This window comes from Dendrobates tinctorius, unplaced genomic scaffold, assembly GCF_039654945.1.
Source record: "Dendrobates tinctorius isolate UK_male_01 unplaced genomic scaffold, ASM3965494v1 ptg000020l, whole genome shotgun sequence".
In the NCBI taxonomy this organism is placed as follows: domain Eukaryota; kingdom Metazoa; phylum Chordata; class Amphibia; order Anura; family Dendrobatidae; genus Dendrobates; species Dendrobates tinctorius.
Window position 1 is genome coordinate 14,520,164 of NW_027361688.1, and position 27,961 is coordinate 14,548,124.

The window sequence follows — 27,961 nt, forward strand, 5'->3', positions numbered from 1 at the left end:
CAATTTTAAAGTCACTGACAACTCTGTTGAAGTCAGTCATGGAAAGTGACGAACTTCAGTCCGAGAAACAAGGTTTTAGTGTTCATTTTCTTGGTCACTACAAGTAGAAGACTGAGGCAGCTGCACTGAGAGTTGTAACGAAGCTTTAGTAAATCTTATCGAGAATTATGGTATGGACGCTGTGCACACAGCAAAGGATGGGAGGAAGCAGCCGGTGGTCTTCAGCCTGTGTCGTCCACCGCTGTACTAGACTCTATCCTGCATTATTAACCAGATTTTTCTAAAAGTGAATTTAGGAGGAGATGACATATGATTAACCCCGTTTATTAGCAATGATATTCATATAAATCACAATACAAGATCCACAATTAAAAAGATGCAAAAATATCTCCTAGTTATCACAACAATAATAAAATTGGCACAATTATTTTCTATTGTAAATTAGAAAACGAATGCGGCTCCCTGTGGCCCACCTCCTGATACCAGTGCGTCTGGTTATGGGTAGAGTAGCAGAGCCGGAGCATTCGGGCCCCACTGCTAACCACTAAGAGGTGAGGTGTAGTCAGTGATGACTATGGAGGATGAAAGATGGCATGGAATATTTAGGTTTTGTTACAGAGCACCACGGTTGTATGGTTTTTGCATCCAATTTGTGCGCATTATCCTACTTTGGCGGCATCACGTCTAAAACTACTGTGTGTATTATCCTTGTATTGTGACATCACTGTGTGCAGTATTCATGTACTGTGTGCATTATCACTGTACTGTAACATCACTGTGAGCATTCTCCATGTATAGCACTGTGTCATCACTGTGAGCTTTCTCAATGTATAGTACCGTGACATCACTTTGTGCCTTACCCACGTAATCTGACTTTACTCTAAGCATTTCCCACAGACTATGACATCACTGTGTGCAGTCTCCATGTACTGTACTATAACATCACTTAGTGCATTCACCACGTAATCTTACATTACTGTGAAAATTTCCTATGGACTATGACATCACTGTGGGCATTCTACATGTAATGTGGCATCACTGTGAGCATTTTCCACAGACTATGACAACACTGAGTGTTTTTCATGGACTGTGACATAACTGTGAGCGTTCTCCCTGTACTGACATGACTGATTGCATGATTCTTGTTTTGTGACTACACTTCGTGCATTTGTAAGGAGGTGGCGGGAAATCTCATGTGCCTCCTCTCCCCTGGAAGCTGTTCACACAATTACATGCGGCACCTCATTGTTTATTATTGTGAAATGTAACATTTGTGCACTGTAATGTCATGTACTATGTAGGGTTAGGGATAGAAGTTAGCATAGAGTAACAGTGGGGTTAGAATAGAGGGGGGCATATTGGAGAATAGATAGCAGTGTTAGATGCAGGAAGCATAGGGGTTAAGCAAATGGGAAGGGTCACAGAGCAGAGCAGCACAAAGCAGGAAAGTATAGGACTGGTACTTCCTGATTAGAGGCAGAAACCCGGGCAGCCTGCCAAAAGGCAGGTTGCTTGCAGTGCAGGAGACAGTTATAGGCCATGGGGATAAAGCTACAGATGTCAGTAAGGGGTCCCAAGCTGGAGAGTAGTGCAGATGGGCACCAGCTCAGCAGGACCATCCTCAGGAAGGATCTGGGGTCTATGACCGGGGCTGGAGTCGTTAGGCTGGCACTCCCTGCACCTTTCCCGATTGGAACCATACGAAGGGCTGACAGGGAGCTGGTGACGCAGGAAGTACGGATGGGACACGGCTTGTCCACAGAGACGGCAGGGATTGCCAGAAGAACAGAAAGAGAGGATATAGAAGGAATGGAGTCTGCCCAGAAGGCAGGGAAAGTGCAAGATATGCAGCTCTGTGTGAATTGTGCAGCCAAAGTGATGAGTGCCCAATGCCCATGTCATCAGTAAAGTTGAACTGTTTTAAAAGGACTGTGACTCTGCAGTGTTTTATGGAACCTGGAAATACGAAGCCAGAGTAACAGAGACCGAGGGGACTCCAGCAACTGAAGTGAGTCCTCTGCTGCACGCATCGCACACACAACAGAAGGTACTGTGTATTTCATTTGTGGGGCGCCAGGGTGTGGAAACACTACAGCTCGTTGCCACAACTACCACCCTGGCCACCTTACACATTGTTCTGCCTTTGTTATTGTGTGCACGTTTCTTGCACTGTGATATCACTGTGTGCATGATCCCTGTATTGTGAAATCTTTCCATGATTCATGTCCTGTAGCAACTGACCTAATTATTTCCTTTGTGGGGCATTACCAAGTGTATTGCCCCAGTGTTATGACATGAGTGTGTGCATTACCCATGTACTGACGTTACTGTGTGCATTGTACAGCCTTAGGGAAGAGAGCTCTGTAATGCTTTGGGTTTTCTTTGGCGATTTTCATATCTTAGAACAACCATTGAGGTAATGGTTTTTAAAGGGGTTGTTCAGACTTGGGGTACAAGTCTGAAGTCACAGTGTGTGCAATCAGGATTCTCCAGTGTCGGGAGTGGGCGGTCATATGATTGCAAGTATGTGATTTGCACTCTTCCAGACACATTCCAACCAGTCGTTCCCGGTATCGAATCAATACACTCTAGTCAACACGTGACTGCATGTATGCAAATTGCATCCGCCTGCTCACGGCACCAGAGAATCCCGACAGTGAGCAGTGTAAGGATTCAACTTGAACCCCGAGTCTGGACAACCCCTTTAAATAAAACACTCTACAAGCCCAAACTATAGACTTTGCGTGTGATAATGTGATAATCATATCTAAAACATATTAGTACCTAAAATATAAAAAATAAAAGCAAAATATGAGTCAAGGTTCTGAGGGCGTGAGAACTAAAAAAACATAAAATAGTGCACTGACACGCCCCCAGTGCACTTCCAACCTGATTTGCATACAGCTTTTACACTAGATTTCTCATGACTGGCACATCAGATCTTTACAAAAAAGGTATCTTTTTTATTGGGGGACAGACACCTGCACAGCTTTATCATTACTTTGATATTTAAAAACTTACTGACAGGTCCCCTTTAAGAGGACACTGGTCTATATTAAAGGGATACTCCGATTTGCACATTAACTTTTTCTTAGGTTCCCGAACAATTAGCTGATCACAGGTTTTCTGCTTCTGGAAATCCCAGCAATCAGCTGTAATCTGTAGTAGAACCTGTCGGCAGTAATCGAATTTCCCTACAGCGCCCCCGGAGGGGAAACAAGTATTACACAATTCCTATTAAAATCAATTGAACGGACAAGGTGCGTCCTCTACCATACAAAATGGAGGTTCGGAATAGGGGGACCTTATTGGAAAATAGTTTTTTCTTTTCTAAATTAGACAAACCCTTTGACCCGTTAGTGCCTTTGCGCATTCTGGTGTACATCCAGCATCGGCTCCTTGGCTTTGATACAGGCTCAATCTTTTTTTTCCTGCATTAAGAATAAAGAAATGAAAAATATACACAAGTTGTAATTCCACACCCGTAAAAGTCCGATCTATGAAAATATAAAATTAATTAGCCGTATCAGTAAAAAAAATTGCATTTTTTAGGACTGCTACAATCTCGCAAAAAATGCGATAACAAGAGATAAAAATGTCCTATCTGCCCCAAAATGGTCTCTATAAAAACGTTTGCAAAAAACAAAGCCATCAACTGAAAAATGGAAAATCGCTCGGTCTGGAGAGGGTTCAAGAGTAATTACTTTGGAGTGTACAATTATATAATAAATTCATATTAAAAAAAAAATATATTGTCCATATATCGCTCCCATCATGCATCGGTATACAGCATTTATTCCATATTTACTTTAGTCTCCTGTGGTCTTTGTCGCCCCCTGCTGGGAAATGAGTTGTGTGATATTAATGACTTCATACTTATTTGCTACAATGCTGCCACCTAGTGACAAGAACGTGTAGAAAAATGTTCTTATCTAATCAGAATGACTCTTTAGCCACTTTTGTACATAGGATGCCCCCAGGTGATTTATGGTTCCAGATGATCCATCTCAGACATGAGTAAGGAAGAATTAGGTCTTTGATTTCCCTAGAAGAAATATATGGATGGTCCGAGGAAATGGGAAAGACTCAAATATCCATTCTGGTTATGAATCATCTGCAGTTTCTCTTGTATTTCCTATATGATTGGTTTCAGCGCTGTCTTCCTCATCTCTTTCGGGGTCTTTTTCTTCAGTCTGTAGTTCGGTCAATGGCTGGGAGACAAGCTCGAGACTGGGGACAAGAAATAAAAGTGTCAGTATAAGGCAACTAATGTACTGTGGCAAAAAAAAATATGACCAATAAGCTTTTCTTAAAGAGAATCTATCGGGAGGCTTTTGCTATGTAATCTGAGACTAGACCCGGATTCCAGTGATGTGTCACTTACTAGACTGTGTTTTTGTTTCAGTACAATCAGTGTTTTATCAGTAGGAGATTATCACTAGAGGACTAGGTGTCCTGTGCCTCATAGTCCAACCATGCCCCCTCCATTGATTGGCTGCTTTCTGTCAATATACAGTGTACATAGAAAGTAGCCAATCACTGATGTTGGCGGGGTTAAACAGGGCTCAGCATTCCGAGCTCAACATTCCAAGGGCTCAACATTTTGAGTTCCGCAAGGTCTGTAGCAGAGAAAACTGGATTTAGCAAAACTGCACAAGGCAGTCCTGCAAGTGACACATTGCTGGAATCAGGGTATCTGCCCCTACATCGTGCTGCTCTCAGAATACATATAAAAAATCCACTGTCGGATTATTTTTAGCCTTTTCGTTTTTTCCACCCCTTCTTCCAACAGCAATAACTTTATTTTTATATAGCTGTATGAGAACTTATTTTTTAGAGGATGAGTAGTAGTTGTGAATTACTCCAGCCCCTGTACTGAGAAACGGGAAAAAAATTCTAAATGGGATGTATTAATGAAAAAAATGCTTATCCCTCCATATTTTGGGTGTATTTGCTTTCACTACGTTCATTGCGCCATAAAAATGACACAACAGTTTTATTCTTCAGAACAGTACAATTATGGCGACACCAAGCTTATATAGTTTTTTTTCATTATTTTAGCAATTTGAAAAATTCTGAACTTTGCACATATTTGTGTTTTTTTTCTAGTTTTTGGTGTTTTTCCCGTTTTTCATTTCCTCACAACCTGTGCACTCAACCCCATCCCATCCCACCTCCTCCCCTACCTCACCACCACACTTATCCCATCCCTAACCCACCTCTTCAACCTATCGCTAACGTCCGGTACCTTCCCTTCTGCTTTCAAACATGCCACAATCACACCTATCCTTAAAAAGCCAACCCTCGACCCAACCGCTATGTCCAGCTATCGCCCAATATCGTTGCTCCCATTCGCTTCCAAACTCCTGGAGCAGCATGTCCACGCTGAACATTCCTACCACCTCTCATCTAAGTTGCTCTTTGACAATCTACAATCTGTTTTCCGCCCCCATCACTCCACTGAGACATCCCTGACCAAAATTACTAATGACCTACTTACAGCCAAATCAAATGGACAATACTCTATACTCCGGCTTCTATACCTGTCCTCTGCCTTCGACACTGTTGACCACTGCCTCCTACTACAGATCCTCTCCTTTGGCATCAAAGACCTCGCCCTATCCTGGATCTCCTCATACCTTTCCAACCGCACATTCAGCGTCTCCAGCTCCCACACCACCTCCTCATCCCACCCTCTCTCTGTTGGAGTCCCCCCAAGGCTCTGTTCTAGGACCCCTATTTGTCTCAATCTATACACTTGGCCTGGGGCAACTCATAAAGTCCCACGGATTCCAGTACCACCTTTATGCTGATGACACTCAGATCTACCTCTCTGGCCCAGACGTCACCTCTCACCTGCTGTCCAGAATCCCAGAGTGTCTATCAGCCATATCCACCTTCTTCTCCTCTCGCTTCCTCAAGCTCAATGTGGACAAATCTGAACTCATCATCTTTCCTCCATCTCACAGATCTTCCTTACCCGACCTAGCTATAACAATTAATGACATCACACTTTCCCCAGTACCGGAAGTCTGCTGCCTCGGAGTAACCTTGGACTCTGCCCTGTCCTTCAAACCGCACATCCAAGCTCTTTCTACCTCCTGTCGCCTCCAGCTCAAAAATATTGCCAGAATCCATCCCTTCCTCAACCCTCAATCTACTAAAATGCTTGTGCATGCCCTCATCATCTCCCGCCTTGACTACTGCAACATCCTTTTCTGTGGTCTCCCTGCTAACACCCTCGCACCTCTCCAGTCCATCCTTAACTCTGCCGCCTGACTAATTCATCTCTCTCCTCGCTATTCCTCCGCTTCTCCCCTCTGCAAATCTCTTCACTGGCTCCCATTCCCTCAGCGTATCCAGTTCAAATTACGAATTCTGACCTACAAGGCCATCTATAACCTGTCTCCCCCATATGTCTCTGAACTAATCTCCCGATTCCTTCCTTCACGTAATCTCCGATCCTCCCAAGACCTCCTTCTCTCCTCCACACTTATTCGCTCTTCACCCAACCGCCTCCAAGACTTCTCCCGAATATCCCCTATTCTCTGGAATTCTTTGCCCCCACAAGTCCGACTATCAACCACACTTGGTTCCTTCAGACGGAACCTGAAAACCAACCTCTTCAGGAAAGCCTACAGCCTGCAGTGATCCCCGCTACCTCCTCACCACTACCGGAGATATCACCTCAACCAACACCGGAACTGCTGCAACCCACCAACCTACTGTCTCCTTCCCCACCATCCTGTAGCAGGTAAGCCCGAAAGGGCAGGGTCCTCTCCCCTCTGTATCAGGCTGTGATTGTTAGTTTGTTTACTGTAAGTGATATCTGTAATTTGTATGTAACCCCTTCTCATGTACAGCACCATGGAACCAATGGTGCTATATAAATAAATAATGATAATAATAAAAATTTCCACTAAATCCTTCTTTTACAGTATATTGCACTTTTTTAGACTGTTTTCTGTGTTCACCTGTTTTGTACTTTTTATGTTTGTCAATGTGGGCCCCTCTATTCTTTCTAAGGCCGGAGTCACACTAGAGAGAAATATGGACGAGTGCTATGCGAGAAAAAAATCGCATAGCACTCGGACCAATATTAACCTATGGGGCAGCTCCCATCATCAGTTTTTTTCTCGCCCAATATTATACGAGCGAGAGAAATTGCAGCATGCTGCGATTTGCACCGTATTACGGCCGAGACTCGTCAATGCAAGTCTATGGGTGCGAGAAAAAAATGGATTACACACGGACCATGCGTGTGACTTATGAGAAATACCCACTGATGCCCTATAGAAAAGACGGCAATTCAGTGCCCTGTAATGTAAAATCACACTGACAGGTTAAAATAGAATAGATAGAATACATGTATACACATAGTATAGGTGTATATATATATATATATTACCCCATATGCCACCCGCTAAAGGGCAATGGGAAGAGAGAGGGTAAGTGCTGGAATAGGCGCATCTTACAGATGCGCCTTTTCTGGGGGTGGCTGGGGGCAGATGCTTTTAGCCAGGGGGGGGCAATAACCATGGTCCCTCTCTAAGCTATTAATATCGGCCCTCAGTCACTGGCTTTCCCTCTCTGGCAGAGAAAATTGCGCGGGAGCCGACGCCAGTTTTTTCCGTGATTTATCTCTTTAGTTTAACACCTACAGCTCCAATATTTTACACACATACACTAGTATCATTATTAGTGAGGGACATAGATAAATCTAACGGATATGCAATGGTTTACTGTATGTAAACCATGTCTCATATCCTGTCGGGTTCTGTAATGATTTTCCTGTCCCTGAAGTAATTTTATGTACCCGTGATTTTTTTTTTCAGATTTTGTGATAAAAAAATGAAAAAAAAAAAGACAAAAATAAAGAGCGGTTTTGATTTTGCAAAAAAAAAAAAAAATATATCATGAATTGTTTGCATATATTTTGTCACAGATAAAAGAGAAAAAAAAATAAAATAAATAAATAACAGTTTTGATTTTGCCCCCCCAAAAAATCAAGAAAACCAATGCACCGAGAATTTCGTGTAAAATGTCAAAAATACAAGAAGAAAAGTGACCAAAAAAAAAAGCAAATGGTGAATTGGAATTAGTTTCTCACCATTTTCTGAGACCTTGGACTTTTTTTCGATTTTAAATATCTAGTAGTGATTGCGTTGAGTTCCATCCCCTATCCACATAGTTTGGTATTTTTACGTTGGCCTCTGTTTATGTACTGTGGCCACATGGTCTAGCTATCAGGGGGTGCAGAGGATTGCAGTTACATCGGGGCCCTGAAGTTTTAAAGATCCCTTTGCTGAATAATAATTTAGGAACCCTGTTAACAAGGACCTGTCACTTGCCATAAATATGTAATTTCTTTACCTGGTGTAAATGCCGCTGTTCTCCTGAATCCGGTGATGTTTTTCTTTTCTTCCTGCGCCTCTCCGTTCCTGAGATACGGCCCCATATTTCCTGCATAAAAATCTCATCTTTTAAGCCAAGTGGGCGTGGTCCTCAGCTGTTCCTTGTGGGTGTATTTATGATAATTACTCCCATTTGCCTAAAAAGACTAAATTTATATACAGGAAATAAGAGGCCATATCTCAGGAACGGAGAGGCGCAGGAAGAAAAGAAAAACATCGCCGGATTCAGGAGAACAGCGGCATTTACACCATGTAAAAAAAAATCCATGTTTATGCCAAGTGACACATATTCTTTACAGATATCATATTCGGAACGGATAACTTTTACGTAGACCTTTACTTAATCATCTTGGCTGTTCTATTATGGATGTGTGCAAAAAAAAAAAATGTCTCCCAATTATGAATCCATCGAATTAGCTCTTCAAACGCATCTGATGCTATCACGAGCCACTACCTGATAGTATCACTATCCCTCTATCCTAGCACCGTCATAATACTTAAAAGGTCAATACCTTGTTCTACACTGAGTACAAGGTGCAATCACCCATAATCTGTGGAGGATCTTACCAATTTCTCTGCAGATGAAATTAAAAACTGCACAATTCTCTTTTATATCAATGAATTATTCAAGCTCCTCCCTCCTCCGTAGAATTTTAAAAGCACCAACTGTCATCTATTTCAATAATGTTACTGAATAAATATTTTATAGATTTTACCCCTGAATTGAGTGAAAGATCAGTCCTGGAGGAGAAAGAAGCAAATTTCTTGAAAACATGTGACTGCTAAATTCCCATTGGGAATACATCCATATATGTAACTGTATTTCAAAAAATCTTTTTTTTTCAATTGTTAGACCACTGGGTCAATAGTAAAAAATAGTGGTCATCCCCTTGAAGAAAACTTAAATATGGTGTCACTTCTAGGATGGAATATAGTCCGCTGAACTCATACTTACCGAGGATCAAAGCCTAACAGGTAACGCACTCTTTTCTGGCCTAATAGAAGAAAGAGAAATGTTTTTTAAAAAAAAATTTGGATAAAGCTGCAAAACTGGAAATTCCGTCTTAATCATTAGTTTAGAGATTTGGGGGGCAAAGCAAGGGACTCACGTGTGAAGACTTCAGTAGGAAGATTTTTGTTTTGCGCCACAGTCCCTCCAAAAACTGAGCAAAATTCACCCCAAAATATGGACCACCTTGCCTTATTCTGAACACTTTGTCCCCAATTTCTACATATCCGGAGCCTAAAGTCTCCTTAGTTTTTGAATATCAGTTTTTGACCATCCCTTTTTATTGGAAGAGCCCCCATAAAACATGTTCTTGTTCTAGAACCCTAGTGATCAGGTGTAGTTGAATTCCATTTGAACTGTTGTATTTCCCTACAGCACCCCCGCAGGGAAAGCAAGGTATTATATTGTGTTCTTTGAAATCAATGTACTGTGTGGACGTTTTGAGTCCTCCAACTCAGAGATGCTCCCGGCTAATGGATGGATCTCCTGAATATGTTTGGATATTTTTTTTTTTTTACTTACCTTTTAATTGTAAAATTATCACGCAGATCACTATCAGTGCAATTACAGATAAGCTGATGGCAATGATGACAGTACTTCTATCCTGCAGAAGAAAGAAATGTCAAAGCGCTGATCTACCGGATCTACACTCGCCAATACTCTACTTGGTAATTCCAAAATTTTTTCAAATTTCTCAATTTAGGGTTTTTTTTTTCTACAAAGGAATTTGATGATATATCGGTTAGCTATGACACCTCCTAGGTACTTTACCATAAATTTTCCCCCATTCAAGTGAATTGCGCCTGTTGGAAATCCCATACAGTGTCTGTTCAGGAATGACGGTATATTAGGAAGAACGTGAGAATTTTTTTTTCGATCTGGCATCTTCTGGACTGAGTGATCAGAATTTCAAGGTTAAAAGACATTTAACCCCTTCATGACATGGCAATTTTCCATTTTTCTTTGCATTTTATTGCAATGATGCGGAGGCCAAAAAAACCCTCATTTTACGTCATTTACCGATTAGATTAATTTATTTTATATTTTGATAGATCGGACATTTATGAACGCCGCAATACCAAATATGCTCTTTTTAAAATATATATTTTTTTAAATTTCACTTTTTACTGTATTTAATAGTCCCCTTAGGGGACTTGAAGCTCTGATCGTCTGATCGCTTATGCTATATATAGAGAGAAAATCATGATCTTCTATGACCGGCAGCCACTGTTAGGCTTTCACAGGAGGATCGTCAAGACAGGCACGGGGTCATCAGCAGACCTCCGGCCATAATGGCAACCCTTCGGCTTCACCTCATGGGCGTGCCTATGAAAGAGTAGAATGATGCCCCTCCACTCCTCCGTGTTGGCACGTTTTAACTGATGATGTCAGAGATTGATAGTGGGATTTAACCGGTTAAAGGGAATCTGTCACCTATATTTAGTGATATCATGTAAAGATATCACTAAATTGTGCGCCCCATAAGGATTCTAGTGGGGCTTTGACTCCCCCCGACCCCGCACCTTTGAGGCATAAATACCTTTATTAGCTTGTTGTGGGTGCATGCAAATCTCTGCGGTCCGGTACGATGGGGGTGGCTTAGAAGTCTTCTCCCCCCCACCTCCTCGGCTTGCTTTACGTAATCTTCGTCTGTGAATATCACAGACACCATTGGTTTCCACGCTTGCGCAATGTAAAGGCCCCCTGCGCCTGCGCAGTATGCTTTGCCCGACTGTGGGCGAAGCATATAATCGCTACTGCGCAAGCGCCAGTATTTTCCAGCGCGGTCTATGCCCCGGAAGTGTGTCCTGCATGTGAAGACTTCCGGGGCATAGACCGCGCTGGAAAATACCGGCGCTTGCGCAGTAGCGATTATATGCTTCGCCCACAGTCGGGCAAAGCATACTGCGCAGGCGCCGGGGGCCTTTACATTGCGCAAGCCCGGAAAGCAACGGTGTCTGTGGTATTCACAGACGAAGATTACGTGAAGCAAGCCGAGGAGGTGGGGGGGAGTCAAAGGCCCGGCTAGAATCCTTATGGGACGCACAATTTAGTGATATCTTTACATGATATCACTAAATATAGGTGACAGATTCCCTTTAATAGCGATGCTCCACCCACTGCTGTTAAAGGCACATCATGGCTGATTAAATCAGCCATCATGTGGAGGAAAAATGCAAGCTCGGCGTACGAGCCCGCCATCAAGGTCAGTAACATGACATATGACGGAAATGTATGTCATAAATATCATAGCCATACACATATACTCATACATACCGACACAAGCATACCCAGTATACAGATTAGTCAGCACTCTGGGGTTTATTAGCAGTGGTGCCTCCTCTATGGATCAACAACAGGTCAACAATGGCCATACCACAGTAGCGGTATCGGCCCCACACTGTACAGTTAATGACCCATAGAGGACCCATCAGCTGCCGGTAATTTATACTATAAAGCTGGGACTATATTGATTATCAGGATAAAATTTGGCCAATAATTACCTTTTTTGGCGATTTTGTGACATTTCCTTGAAACAAATCTGAGATTCCTACAAATAAAGAATGAATTAAAGTAACAGTTTACACAACAATGGCATGAATATCCCTCAACCAATGACTGCCCTTATTCACTAAGTTCGTTTATATGGAATTATATTAATAACAGGCCCCGATAATAGGTAGAATGCACAGGAGACCTCAGATCTTTAGGGTGCGGCTACAATCTCTCCACCCACTACTGTTCCACCCCTGATTAGGGGGTATTCATTAAAAATCATTAGCCAGTAGTCTCCCAATTGCATTATATATTATATTGGTCTCAAACCAAAACTATCATAAAATCATCTCAGATGTTTGGGGTTTTGGGCAAAATTTTTGGGTGTGTGCTGTAATGAGATAAAAATTTCTATAAAACTAAACAAAAAATCCCAAAAATAATAAGTTGAAGTAATTCATAGGAATTCAAAGCCAATCAGATGAAATTACACCCTTGGTGATGGATCCAATAATACAACAGAGCTATAGTTTTTTTTTTTTAGGGGATCTATTTTGTCATAGCGACTTACTTTCCTTTACTGAACATGAAAATTAAAAAAATAAAAAAACTTTATCCCCCCCCCCCCCCAAATAATATGGTCATAGTCTTACCATTATTATTAGGAGAAACACTTTCAGGCAATAAAGGGATATATTCCTGGTCCTCTTCCTTCGATTCTTCAGAAGAGGGAAGTTCATGATGATTAGGAATAAAATTGGGCACAACTAAGAAAAAATAGAAGAAAAATATAAAACAGTAAAAGTTATAAAAATATTCAAAGTGATAATATTCTTTATCCAAGTATATAGTAATTCTATGTTTATTTTTTTTAGTAAAAGTAGAATATCTCCCCATTGTTTTCTTCTTATTTCACTAAAATATCGCATGAGAAAGTGCAGCCGCATCTCCCTCCTCTCCCCCCACTTTTATCTACTGACTACTGTTTGAACACAAGATGGATTTTTTTGGTGTCTGAGAAGTTTTCTGAACATTTACAGAGACTACCGGCATTTTAGAATGTATTCCAAATTATATATTCACACATATTGCAGGTTTATGAAAACTATATCAGTAGGGTATGTAGCCATGTCTTTGGAAAAAGGAGAAATGCCAGTGATTTACCTAACGGCTCATCGGTAGTAGGTTTTATTTCTGAGGTTTCATTTCTACTTGTCACTGATGGGAATTCTGCACAAAAAAAATAAGAATCATTCAGTTTCATAGTTTTTAAGGTTGAAGGTAGATATAAGTCCATTGAATTCAACCCATAACATAACATGTTTAAGATCTGTAAGATCATCATGTTGCTCCTGATGAAGCTCTGGCTAAATGCTGGACCCAAAAACTTTTTAAAAAGTTGTATTCGAAAATTCACTTACATATTGAATAAATATTGCTGATTTTACCTGTGCTCCTTGCTGTCAGTTCTGCATGTTCTGTCGAACCAAGAGGGAAGACCTTTGGTGATAGGTCAATTGTTCTTGCCGTAAGAGATGGTAGAGTATCTGTCCTAATAAGTGCTGGTGAAGTATTTTTGAGAACAGATGGAAGTAATTGAGTAGTTTCTTCTGCAGGTATAGTAAATGGATTACTCCAACCATAGGAAGGTTCTGGAGTAGTTGAAAAAGCTGGTGGTTCTGGAGTTGTCTTCTTAGTGGTGGGTGCTTGAGTTGTCTTCTTAGTGGTGGGTGCTTGAGTTGTCTTCTTAGTGGTGGGTTCTTGAGTTGTCTTCTTTGTGGTGGGTTCTTGAGATGTCTTCTTTGTGGTGGGTTCTTGAGTTGTCTTCTTTGTGGTGGGTGCTTGAGTTGTCTTCTTAGTGGTGGGTCTTGGAGTAGTAGTTCTCACTGTTGTTGTAGGTGCTACAAAAGAACAAATACCTTTATGTCAAGGACTATTGATCAAAAGATAACCAGTCAAATAATGTTGTCAAACATATCAGCTGAGATCTGATAGTTAATTTATGGATGGAGCCATACGAAGTATACCCTACTGGCAACGAAGATCCTAAATGGACCTTTGAAACTTAAAATTTTAAGAAACCCATCCAAAGGGTGGGTCATTGCATTGCAACCTAGTCTACCAGAGTTACAGCCAGATAAGCCATGCATCAATATGAGCATGTATGGTATAGATCATGACTCTGGGAAATTTATCGATGGTCAAGATTTCAAGACCTAGGGTAGATACATTATTCATAAGAGCTCTACATTTTCATTTATCAAAATATCAGTTAAGAAACTGGTCCTTGTTCTAGACAAGGGTCCTCTTACATGGGAAGCTACATTGCCCATTATGAGCTTGGATCGATGATTTAGCAGATTGACCGGTATGTGTTTCTTTGTTTTTTTGTTTGAAGAACGGTGAAGTTTTCAAACAAATGATCATTTAATTTTCCTCCCCTGTTCTGGTTTGTCAGGATTAAAGTCTACGTCAAACAAGAGGGGCTTATCGTTGGTCGCTTGGTCACTGGACATGTAGAAACTGGCCAATCATGGTAAATGCTCATTTACACGAGGAAATGTTCAGGCAATTGTTCCCTCGTGTAAAAGACCCTTAAGAAGGAATTTCATAGGTTCTGAATTTTGGAGCCAATAATGTTGCTACCCAAATTTGTCAAAATATCTACCCAATAACATTGATGATTTTTTTTAATATGTTACAGGCACCTTTTTCAACTGTCAGCCTAATGTTGATCTTCTCATCATTGAACCACCCCGCATGTTCGATTCGGCAGCAATACGTTCCGGCATCGTTCAGACTTGCTTCAGAGATGGTCAGAGACACCGTTCCTTGTCTGATTCTACCATTCAGTTGGTAGCGTGAAGATGATCGAAAAGTGACCTTGCTGCCGTCAGTCCAGATGAGTTCTTGATTACACTTTGAATTCGGACAACTTCCTTTACCCCAGCACATGCTGGTGAGGTCACTGCTTTGTTTTACTTTGTACGAACATGGCAAAGTGACCGGTTGTCCTTCGATTCCTACTATTGTTCTTTGACATAGCACCGTAACTGCAAGAAAGAGAAATATATCATGGTACATAAGCAGTATTGTCTTTTGGTTACACTTTTATAGGGCAATCATGTTCATTGAATGGGTGGTCGCCACATTTTTAGGTCCCAGGACATGAGGACCATACCATGTTTGACCTCCAACTCTAACAGAAGCAAAGTGGCATTAGTGATTCTGCATTGTTTGCTTGCTAACCTTGGAGATAAAAGGTGCCCTATGCCCTCTTCCGAAAATTTCAGTGAACCCCATGATACTCATTCTTGGTGGCCAGGGCCTGGGCAGTAGACATCTGAAAGCAGGCAAAATCAATTTGAACTTTTGTATAGTTAGGCAAGGTTTTGGCAAAACACCGACTTTGAGGACTTATGCAGGTGATATATCAATGTAAAATGTCAAAGCAGAACCTGACTGCCTTCCAAACTCTTGATGAGCCCCATGGTATTCCCACCTAACGTTCCCTTTTCGTAGTGTTCAGCCAGGGTTGTAGGCATCTTACTCCAGTCAGATGTTTGAAATATTATTTTATACCTTTGTATGTGTAGCCAAATTTTTGAAAAATCACCGTGATGGAGAATCATTCAGTGATAGTGAATCTTTTTACGGTGACCAGACCTTCCAACATTTACAGCAAACTTTTGTATGTTATGCAGGTCAAAGGAAGAACTGTCTAGAGCCCAAAGTCAAAATGTCCCATTGTACTCATACCCATCATTTATTTCCTTGGTGGTATATGGACAGGGCAATCGTTAGCTAACTGTTGTAAGTTGTCTGAAATATTGATTTAGTCCTTAGTATCATTAGCTGATACTATGATAATTTTTGGGGATTTTGGGTGAAATTTTTGGACTCTCTAAGGTTCTATGTAAAATGCCTTAACAGGATCCATACGCCAATAGAATCCAAACTAAATGAGTAAATCATTACATGTCCGGAGGGAGTAAATGACAGTGATATTGAGAGTCAATAGCATTATCTCAAAACCAAAAAATAAAAAAAAAAACCAGGAAACTACGGTAATTTAAGCGACATTGTCTGAGGAGATAGTTGAATCCTGGCTCCATAATGGCTGTTATATGAAAAATGTGACATCCTGAGGAGGACACTGCAGAAGAAGAGAAAGTGGAAATCAGCAAATTCGCTTCCTTACATGTATTTAAGGAAGTTTCACAAATCTTGACAGTAAAAAAATGCCAAATATACCTAAAAAGTAACCACAATGTTTGACCATGTCACGTGCTAGGAGCTTGGTTGTATCTTTGGGATAAAGGTCAAGGGGGTGAGGGTCCTGAACCCAAGATATCGGGTAAAATGCTGCTATGATAGATATGCCCTGTCCACAATAGAAAGAGCAGGATGGAACCTTGAAGACCATTCATTTTATTAATCACTCACAAGTTCCCCAAGTGACGACGATGACATCGGATCACAATGGGTCCAACGTACAAGAGTGTTTACCATAGCCATCAGGACTCATAGCATATACATGAAATTGGCTTTACTTGAACTGCACTTTCCTCCACCTTTACTCCATGTACTCTACTACTCCCTACCTGTACAATATGTGCTATACTGCTCTCTACCGGCACGATATGTGCTGTATAGCTCTCCGCCTGTACTATATGCACTGTGCTGCTTTCTACCTGTACTGTAGTTGTTTGTGTACATGTGCTGTACTGCTCTCTTTACTTGCACCAAATGTACTGTACTTTCCTCCACCTGTACTACTTGTACTCTACTACTCCTTACCTGTACAATATGTGCTGTACTGCTCTCTACCGGCACGATATGTGCTGTATAGCTTTCCGCCTGTACTATATGTACTGTGCTGCTTTCTACCTGTACTGTACAGTGGTTTGTGTACATGTGCTGTACTGCTCTCTTTACTTGCACCAAATGTACTGTACTTTCCTCCACCTGTACTACTTGTACTCTACTACTCCTTACCTGTACAATATGTGCTGTACTGCTCTCTACCGGCACGATATGTGCTGTATAGCTCTCCACCTGTACTATATGCACTGTGCTGCTTTCTACCTGTACTGTAGTTGTTTGTGTACATGTGCTGTACTGCTCTCTTTACTTGCAGTAAATGTACTGTACTTCCCTCCACCTGTACTACATGTACTCTACTACTCCCTACATGTACAATATGTGCTGTAGAGCTCTAGAACTGTACAATATGTACTAGAGCTGTACTATATGTACTGTGCTGCTCTCTACCTGTACTGAACAGTTGTCTACATTAGCTGTACTGATCTCTAAGAGCACTAACTGCTTTCTATCTCATTACATGTAGAGTGAAAATATAGTCCAATGTGAATTGTATTTGCACACTACAGGTATTACATGTACTATACTCTTCTTTACCTATGCTATATATCATTTACTGTACTGCTCTCTACCTGCACTACATGTACTGTAGCATAGTAACATAGTTTTTAAGGTTGAAGGGAGACTTTAAGTCCATCTAGTTCAACCCATATCCTATCCTAACTTGCCCTAACATGTTGATCCAGAGGAAGGCAAAAAAAACCCATGTGGCAAACAGTAAGCTTCACATTGGGGAAAAAAATTCCTTCCCGACTCCACATACGGCAATCAGACTAGCTCCCTGGATCAACGCAATATCAAGGAGACTAGTGTATATACCCTGTAATATTATACTTTTCAAGAAAGGCATCCAGTCCCTTCTTACATTTTAGTACGGAATCACTCATTACAACTTCATATGGCAGAGAGTTCCATAGTCTCACTGCTCTTACAGTAAAGAATCCGCATCTGTGAGTATGCTTAAACCTTCTTTCCTCCAGACGTAGAGGATGCCCCCTTGTCCCTGTCACAGGTCTAAGAGTAAAAAGATCATTAGAAAGGTCTTTGTACTGTCCCCGCATATATTTATACATTGTAATAAGATCACCCCTAAGCCTTCGATTCTCCAAACTAAATAACCCCAAATGTAATAACCTGTCTTGGTATTGCAGACCCCCTAGTTCCCTAATAACCGTGGTCGCTCTTCTCTGCACCCGCTCCAGTTCAGCTATGTCTTTCTTATACACCGGAGACCAGAACTGTACACAGTATTCTAAGTGTGGTCGCACTAGTGACTTATATAGAGGTAAAATTATGTTCTCCTCATGAGCATCTATGCCTCTTTTAATGCATCCCATTATTTTATTTGCCTTTGCAGCAGCTGCCTGACACTGGCCACTAAATGTGAGTTTGTCGTCCACCCATACACCCAGGTCTGTTTCAGTGACTGTTTTGCTCAGTGTTTTACATTTAAGCACATAATTATACATCTTGTTCGTTCTACCCAAGTGCATGACCTTACATTTATCCCCATTAAAGCTCATTTGTCATTTATCAGCCCAAGCTTCTAGTTTACATAAATCCTCCTGTAATATAAAATTGTCCTCCTCTGTATTGATTACCCTGCAGAGATTAGTGTCATCTGCAAATATTGAAATTCTACTCTCTATGCCCCCTACAAGATCATTAATAAATATGTTAAAAAGAAGCGGGCCCAAAACTGACCCCTGTGGTACCCCACTGCTAACCGTGACCCAGTCTGAGTGTGCTCCATTAATAACCACCCTTTGTTTCCTATCCCTGAGCCAGCTCTTAACCCACCTACACATATTTTCCCCTATCCCCATTGTTCTCATTTTATTTATCAACCTTTTGTGTGGCACCGTATCAAAAGCTTTTGAAAAGTCCATGTACACCACGTCCACTGCATTCCCTTGGTCCAGTCCGGAACTTACCTCTTCATAAAAGCTTATCAGATTAGTATGACAGGAACGGTCCCTTGTAAACCCATGTTGATATTGGGTCATGAGGTTATTCTTCTCCAGATACTCCAGTATAGTATCTCTTAGAAAACCCTCCAGGATTTTACCCACAGTTGAGGTTAAACTTACTGGCCTATAATTTCCGAGTTCAGTTTTTGTCCCCTTTTTGAATATTGGCACCACATTTGCTATACGCCAGTCCTGTGGTACAGACCCTGTTATTATGGAATCTTTAAAAATTAAAAATAATGGTCTATCTATGACTGTGCTTAATTCCTGCAGTACTCGGGGGTGTATCCCATCCGGGCCCGGGGATTTGTCAATTTTAGTGATTTTTAGACGCCGCCGTACTTCCTGCTGGGTTAAGCAGGTTACATTTAATGGAGAATTTTTTGATCCCTGATCATGTTATCCGTCATGGGATTTTCTTGTGCAAACACTGTTGAAAAAAAGTCATTTAGCATATTGGCTTTTTCCTCATCCACCATTTCACCCAGACTATTTTTAAGGGGGCCAACACTATCATTTTTTAGCTTCTTACTATTTATGTAGTTAAAGAATATTTTGGGGTTATTTTTACTTTCTCTGGCAATGAGTCTCTCTGTCTCAATCTTTGCTGTCTTGATTTGCTTTTTACAGAATTTATTTAATCTTCTGTATTTAGTTAATGCCTCGTCACTACCTACTTGCTTTAATTCTCTAAATGCTTTATTTTTATCTCTTATTGCGCCCCTTACAGCTGTATTTAGCCATAGTGGTTTCCTCCTATTTCTCGCATGTTTATTCCCATATGGTATATATTGTGCACAGATCCTATTCAGGATGCTAATAAACGTCTCCCATTTTCTTTGTGTATTTTTATGTCTCAGGATATCGTCCCAGTTAATTGCACCAAGATCATCTCTCATCCGTTGGAAATTTGCCTTCCTGAAGTTTAGTGTCCTTGTAACCCCTCTACTACACGTCTTATTAAAGGATACATGAAAACTTATTAATTTGTGATCACTATTTCCCAAGTGACCCCCAACCCTTACATTTGATCTGCGGTCTGGCCTGTTGGTTAATATTAGGTCTAGCAGTGCCCCCCTCTTGTTGGGTCCTGAACCATTTGTGAAAGGTAATTGTCTCTCATCGTTGTCAGACACCTATCACCTTTGCCTGAACTGCAGGTTTCGGTTCCCCAATGTATTTCAGGGTAGTTGAAGTCCCCCATAATAATGACTTCTCCTTGAGTCGCTGCTTCATCTATTTGCTTTATGAGGATATTCTCTGTTGCTTCCATTATTTTTGAAGACTTATAACAAACCCCTATCAGTAATTTATTATTTTTCCCCCCTCCCCTTATCTCCACCCACAAGGACTCTACATTTTCATTAGATTCATATATATTATCAGGCAGGATGGGTTTGAAGGATGATTTTACATATAAACACACGCCTCCCCCTCGCTTATTTGTTCGGTCATTTCTGAACAGACTATAGCCCTGTAAATTATCCGCCCAGACATGGATCCCGTCCAGCCATGTCTCAGATATCCCCACCATGTCATAGTTATGCTCCAACAACATTAACTCTAATTCCTCCATTTTGTTGGCGAGGCTTCTGGCATTAGTATACATGCACTTTATGTATCTCTCTGTACCTCTATTCTTTCTCAAATTATTAACTGTTCTAACCCCAGCCAACTGAGAAGTCCGCCCAGTTCTGCAGGAACCCAAACCCCTCCTTCCTACACCAATTCCTGAGCCACTTATTAACCTCCCTAATCTCCCGTTGCCTCTCTGGCGTGGCACGTGGTACAGGAAGAATTTCCGAAAATACCACCTTGGAGGTCCTTGCTTTAAGCTTACAGCCTAATTCCCTGAAATCTTTAAGGACCTTCCACCTACCTCTAACTTTGTCATTTGTGCCAATGTGTACTCATTTACGATTTTTATTCAAAACAATGTAAATTAAGTACCCTATGTTATTTACATGTATTACTATTTATGTACTTATTAGAGGGTATTTGCTCGTTTTGCTTTAATTTTAGGTTCTGCTATACAAAATGTAATGTACAGCTCTTTATCTGTACTACAAGTACTCTACTACTTTCTGCCTGTGCTACATGTACTGTAGTGTCCTCTACATGTACTGTGCATGTACTGTGCTGCTGTCTACTTGTACTTTATGTAGTGTACGGTTCTGTATCTGTACTATATGTACCGTACTGCTCTACATCTTTACTGCGTGTTCTGCACTGGTCACTACTGTGCTACATGTACTGTAGTGTCCTCTGCATATACTGTGCTGCTGTCTACTTGTACTTTATGTAGTGTATGGTTCTGTACCTGTACTATATGTACTGTACTGCTCTACTTCTTTTCTTGCGTGCTCTGCACTGGTCACTACTGTACTACTACATGTACTGTACTGATCTCCTCCTGGCTATGCATATTGTCCTGCTTGCTGTTGTACCATATTTACCATACTGTTCTTCACCTGCATACATCACTATACTACACATACATACCTATCCTTCATGTATTGCTCTACTTTCTACCTTAACTACATGCATTAAGATTAATATTATTATTTTTTCTTAATCTACATTTTTTCTTTGCAGTTGACATTTTAAGGGATTTAAACTATTTCCACAGGATTGTGGTAGAGTTACTGTAAAAAGGCCTCAATCTGCAGAAATATTTCCTACACCTGTTGGACTGGCCAACCAGAGAACCGGAGATTCCTCCGGTGGGCCCTCTTCTTCAGGATATTTCATAGTGCATACCTTGCAGCTACTATGGGGCTACTGAGTGCGGGAGAAAGATGGGCCCTCAGAATCAAATCCTCCAGTGGGTTCAATGTTCTTCAGTCTGACACTGCCTATATTTGTCAGGAACACCGCACTGCACCTGCTCACTGAGCCAGTACGCGTGTCCTGCGTACAAAACTGTGCACAAAGATACCTGTGGAATGGGTCAGCAGGGGTGACGATGCATGCTCCTGGATCACAGGACCTGAAGCATGTGACTGCTGAGGGTGTGGTCTAAACTCCAGAGAGCTAGGAGCTGAGGAAAACTCCTAGAAAGGTAACTACAGGACAATGTTACCAAGGGGCATAGACAGAGACAGAAACCATATCAAGCCGAGGTCAAAGCACAAGACAGTACCAAAGGGTTAGGCAGAATGGATAGTCAGGACGTAGCAATAGATCAGAAAACCAGAACGGGCAATAGACGGTACAATAGGGACAAACTGTAACGGAATAACGATAGCCAAGCCAGGAGGCCAGAACCGGAAAAGACAATAGTACCAAAACGAGAGACGGAGTACAGAGTGAGGGAACAGACCGGGTCATACACGGGAAGCAAACAAGCAACGCAGAATACACGCACACCAGGGGTCAGACACACCAGAACAACAGTATAGCTGACAGAGAACCCTAGTAAAGAGTGAGTATAAATACCCCTCCCAGATCCATAAAGAGGCCACGTACACTTAACCCTGTGAGTGCAGGGCAAGAACCCTGTCCAAACCATGACAATATTTCTACGAGGCTGTTTCGCTCGGGTAGGGAGAAGCGCTCTCAGTCCCTGCACTGAGATCCGAGATTTGACCGACAATCACAGATGGCTATAATTTGCATCAAAACAGGCAAAGATTTCGGCTAATTGTGCAAAGACCAACCGAAGAAGAGACAAACTTGTCGAGAGATTTGTGCCTCTTAAAATAATTTGCTGGACCTTACTCCAATGATCTTTTGATCAAGACTGACATATGAAATGCCGATCTTGATGAAGTCTCCACTAAATTTTGTAAGAAGGGGATTAAGAATAGCAGAACAGCAAGGATAGAAGGAAGAAAACAGAAAAACTGATGTTGCCCCTGACCGCTAATCTGTGAGATCGCAGTGATCGCCCTTCCCTGCAGGATTGATTAGTCATGCCTGCGCTCCATGGATGGGATTCATTAGAGCAAGAATTGCTTTGCAATACAAATCTATCTTCTTCACGGAACTGACAATTAAAATTCTTCAGTGACAATTCGTCCAAGAAATGATGAAGGCCGCTCACAGAAACTGAAATATCCTGGCGAATCATGTCATATTAAACTGAACTTGGCCACAATGCAAAGTAAATTTGGACAGGGCTGTCCACGTTCACCACCACCAGTTTTTGCTCAGATTTGTGAGCCCTATCGGTGTTGCTAGAGAGGCCAAAGTTCGGTCCCCGTAAAAAAGTATTCAAATATTATTTACCGTATATAAATCACTTAGAAAACTCAGCAATAAAATAATGGTCTTAATGATGCAGACATAGAGTTACCAAATAACAAAAATTATCGCCATGCTGTTACCGTAGAAAACCCACTATACTAAAGATCAATATATCAATAATACCACTATGCCAGTACCACCACACCATGACCACAGAGTACTAACATACACACTGGTGACTTAATAATACCATCATACATGGGCAAAATAATGCTGCCACACCATGACCATGTATTATTACCACATAGTGTCTGACTATACCCATCATCCTGTACCACGACCAATATACCATTAATACCACTATGCCAGTACCACCACACCATGACCACAGAGTACCAACATACACACTGGTGACTTAGTAATACCATCATACATGGGCAAAATAATGCCGCCACACCATGACCATGTATTATTACCACATAGTGTCTGACTATACCCATCATCCTGTACCAAGACCAATATACCATTAATACCACTATGCCAGTACCACCACACCATGACCACAGAGTACCAGCATACACAGTGGTGACTGATTAAAACATGGGCAAAGTAATGCCGACATACCATGAACATACATTTCTATCACATTGTCTCTGAATATAATACTCATCCTGTTACTGAACAAACTCCACTGTACCAAGACCAATATACTGATAATTCCACATGCAAACAATAAATAATACCGCCACACATCGACCATATAGTACAACCACAATACATTACCACCATACTGATCATTAAGATCTAAAAAGTTATCAATTTTCTCTTTCATTCTCCATTCGGGCAGACCGCTATGACTTCTTCTGGCCACAACACATCTCTGTACAATATATCACGCAGATATCGCACCTTCCTGATTTTTTCCCATCTCTTCTACATGAAGTATATAGTGCCATTGTGGCCCCTGTATATTAATAATGCTGAACTTTTTTGCCCCAATATATAAACAATGCCCCCTTTTTTTGCAGCTATATACTACTAATGTCCCCTTCTGTGACCCCAAAATATAATAATTCCAAGTCTCTCACTTTTTCTTGCTTTCATGATAAGTGTCTCTATCTTCCTTTTCCCTCAGAGCAAGCTTCACAATGGAGTAACCTCATTGTACCGCCCACGAGGGGTCACTGGCGTCCTACCCTGCTTCTTTGGGTTTGAATAGTAATATTAGGCAGCTGACACAGACAGAAGAGGGCCCTGTGCAGACCCATAGCTCCTCATAAATTGTGAGGAGCTATGGGTCTGCACAGGGCCCTCTTCTCACAATGCACAATGACACCCGTTTTGGAGGTGGTAGTGGCCCCCTTACCTCTTGGGCCCCTGTGTGGCTGCACAGGTTGTACCACTGGTATGTCCACCTCTGATACTAGGGAAGAAATCAATGACTTGGACATATCTCCTGTTATAAATATTGGAGACCACCGGTGGGCCACCTCCTGTGCGAGGCTGGTCATGGTCACACTTCCTTCATTTTTTCCCTGGTACTTGGATATCTGTAAAGGAAATATCCCAGACTATGAGACAACGGCATCTCCCAAATTCTAGCACGTTAACCTTTTGGCTCCCAGATGGTTAGTATGCATTCCAGCACCCCTGACAGTGATGAGGTTAAGCTGTTACCAGATCCCTCCACACAGAACATGAGAAACCCCCTCACCGTGGCCCCTTCTCCTTGTATATTGCACATTCCTTTACAGACCCTTTTGTTATTTAGCATCTTTCTCCTGCACAGCAGAAATTATTATTATTTTTAATCTGCTTTTCCTTCTTTTCTATCTTTTCTATATTTTTCTCTTCCATATTTCTGTCATTATTATCTAGTACGGTACCTTCTATTTGTCTATCTTCTCATATTTATCTATCTACATATTTTCTACCACTTATCTAATGTTCCTTTTTTTTTTCTTTCTATTTCTATTTTTATCTACCTTTTCATTTTTTTCTTTCCTTCCAGCTATTTATGTATGTTATCTACTTTATAATTTTTATCTATTATCTATCTATCTATCTATCTATCTATCTATCTATCTATCTATCTATCTATCTATCTTTCTATCTATCTATCATCTATCTATCTATTATCTATCTATTAACTATCTATTATCTGTCTATCTATTATCTATCTATCTGCCGTATCTTTTTGACAGTGAGAGTGATCAGTGAGTGGAACAGGCTGCCACGAGAAGTGGTGAGTTCTCCTTCAATGGAAGTCTTCAAACAGAGGCTGGACAGACATCTGACTGGGATGATTTAGCGAATCCTGCTTTGAGCAGGGGGTTGGACCAGATGGCCCAGGAGGTCCCTTCCAACGCTACGATTCTATGATTCTATGATCTATTTATCTATTATCTATCTATCTATCTATTACCTATCTATTATTTATCTATCTATTATCTATCTATTATCTATCTATCTATCTATTATCTATCTATCTATCTATAGACAAAAAGAATACAGCAGCACATGTGCATGAATCTGGGCCATGTGAAAACACAGAAAAACATTAAAACCATTCAATTTAGATAATCCTCAAAAATATTTTTTTCAAAAATTTTTTTTAAAACTTACAGTAAGATGAAAATGTAGGTTCTTAGTGCATAAATTGGCCAAATAATGTAAGCCCATCAACCACGGCAAGGTGACCTCCCCCTGGTGGGTCCCTGCTCTACCGTACATAAGCCACTTCCAGGCCACCAGCCTACAATTTTGGACAAACATGTCACTACCGGGCTAAGCCTACAATTTATGGGCAGGTAGAGCTGATTGCGGCCACCTGCGAAGCCAATGGGAGGGGTGTCACCTTGCCGTGGTTGATGGGCTTATGTGATTTGGCCAATTTGTGCACTAAGAACCTACATTTTCATCTTACTGTAAGTTTAACATTTTTGTTTCGAGGATTATCTAAATTGAATGGTTTTAATGTGTTTCTGTGTTTTTACATGGCCTAGATTCATGTTCATGTGCTGCGGTGTTCTTTTTCTCTATATTGTGCAGTTTTTGCAGCTTGCACGTGTTCACACTAGGAGGTGCTGGTCGTTTTTTTTTGTCTATCTATCTATCTATCTATCTATCTATCATCTTTCTATCTATTATCTATCTGTCTATCTATTATCTTTCTATTATCTATCTATCTATTATCTTTCTATTTATCTATCTTTTAACACATCTATTTTTCCTTTCTTCCCTCTTTTCATTCTTTCTTCTTTCTTTCTGTCTTTTTCTTATCCATCTATCATTCTTTTCCCCCCCCCACCTTATCCTGTACATGCTGCGACCTCCCATTTGCCATTATACATTGGGGCACATCCCTGCAGTTAGGTTACTTTCAGACATCAGTTTTTGTGCATCAGGCGCGATGCGGCGAAAAGTGTAAAAACCGGATCCGGCAAAAAACGGACGAAACGGATGGAAAAACTGATGCACCGGTTCCGTTTTTTCGTCGGATCCGGTAAAAAACCGGAACCGGTGCATCAGTTTTTTACATTTTATGCTGGATCCGGTGATGCGGCACGGCGCGGCACGGCGCCACATCGCGCCTGATGCGAGATAACTGAAATCTGAAAGTAGCCTTAGTTACACGCAGCAGAATTACAATAATGCGGACACAGAGGTAGCAGAGCTGAATTCGTTTTTTTCCTGCTTTCCTGTTTGCGGTGATAATAACCATAGCTATAGGGGATCCTGGTCCAGCATTCTTATCAGGGCATAAAAGCAATGTTTCTTTAAGATGTCTTGGAAGAAAAGGAGGGTGAGAATTGAAGAAAAGGAGAATTTTCATTGCTCTTACCTGAGCTGACGAGGAGAAGGATGGAAATTTGTAGACTCTTCCTCCAACTTGTGCACAACTTCATCCTGACTGTTGCAGCGCTGGTGACTTCTGCAGGGCTGACAACTCCTGATAGACCTCACATGTAGGAGGTCCCTCCTCTCACATCAGCAGCACATGTCATCCAGAGTAACATATAAGACATACTGTATATGCATGCTCTACATAGGAGGGGGGACATATATATATATATATATATTCACGTATGGAAGTTATTGTGTCCGAAAAGTGGAAATGTGCACCAGAATGAGTTTACACTGAGACCAAAGCTGCCTCTTCTGGTACCTCCATGACATCAGTGCTGGCTCTGGTGCTCGGCGCACAGGGTGGGGGTGCTGGACTGAGATCCGAAGAGACACACAGGAGGAGGGAAGAAATGTTGTGTTCTAAAATAATGATGATGAAGTCCGATGAGACTATTCAGATCATAAATATATTAGCCCCTTGTCCTCCTGGGTGTCCAGGTGCTTAGGGACGATGACCATGAAAAAGGGTGTTGCTTGTTATGAACGTTGGTCTTTCGAGAGGTCATGTTTTGGACACTGGCCTTTTAAGCCTTTAAGTCATTGGTCAATTTGTGTAAAACATGCAAAATTACTCATTACCTAAGTTACCGGCCATCTCTGAAGTCAATCGGACAAGGAGAGCAGCGCTTACAAGCCTTTTCTAATAGAGCTTGTAAGCGCATCTCTGAAGATCGATCCGGCCAGGTTCAGTGTCCATTGGCACCTCCAATGCTGCAGAGGAAAAGCTGTTTTTGTTTGAAGTATCGGCATAACTGGTCAATTAGGAATGCACAGCCCCCTAGCAAGCAACATGAGACAACCCCCAAATTTTTGACTAGGTTGGATTCATAGTTTTGATAGACCTGTGCTGATAGTCCAGAGCGTGGCAGTGCACAAACTCTATAATTAGGTGTGTTCGGACATTAAAAAGCATATTATACCGCACCTTATGATGAGGCGCTTAGTGATGGTTATACGTAAAGTGTGCAACTGAGCGCAGCTAGTCAAAGTGCCTAACAATTGGTTGGGCAAGAGAAAGTTGTAGAGTAACAAGTGGTCTAGAATAATAAATGGGTATGAACCGCTCCATTATATTTCCCCATAGGTGACCT

The 27,961-nt window shown here is 41.3% G+C and overlaps 1 protein-coding gene across 1 annotated transcript; it reads right to left on the reverse strand.

Moving 5' to 3' along the window:
- Positions 1 to 308: 308 nt before the first annotated feature.
- Positions 309 to 26,962, reverse strand: LOC141083475 (uncharacterized). Its single transcript, XM_073567757.1, has 9 exons — positions 26,806 to 26,962; positions 14,628 to 14,972; positions 13,368 to 13,820; positions 13,084 to 13,149; positions 12,573 to 12,686; positions 11,928 to 11,974; positions 9,946 to 10,027; positions 9,370 to 9,409; positions 309 to 4,230 (listed from the first exon to the last, which is right to left on the reverse strand). The coding sequence occupies exons 1-9, from the start codon at positions 26,867 to 26,869 to the stop codon at positions 4,104 to 4,106; spliced, it is 1,338 nt and encodes a 445-aa protein (XP_073423858.1). The 5' UTR covers positions 26,870 to 26,962; the 3' UTR covers positions 309 to 4,103.
- Between the last annotated feature and the right edge of the window lie 999 nt (positions 26,963 to 27,961).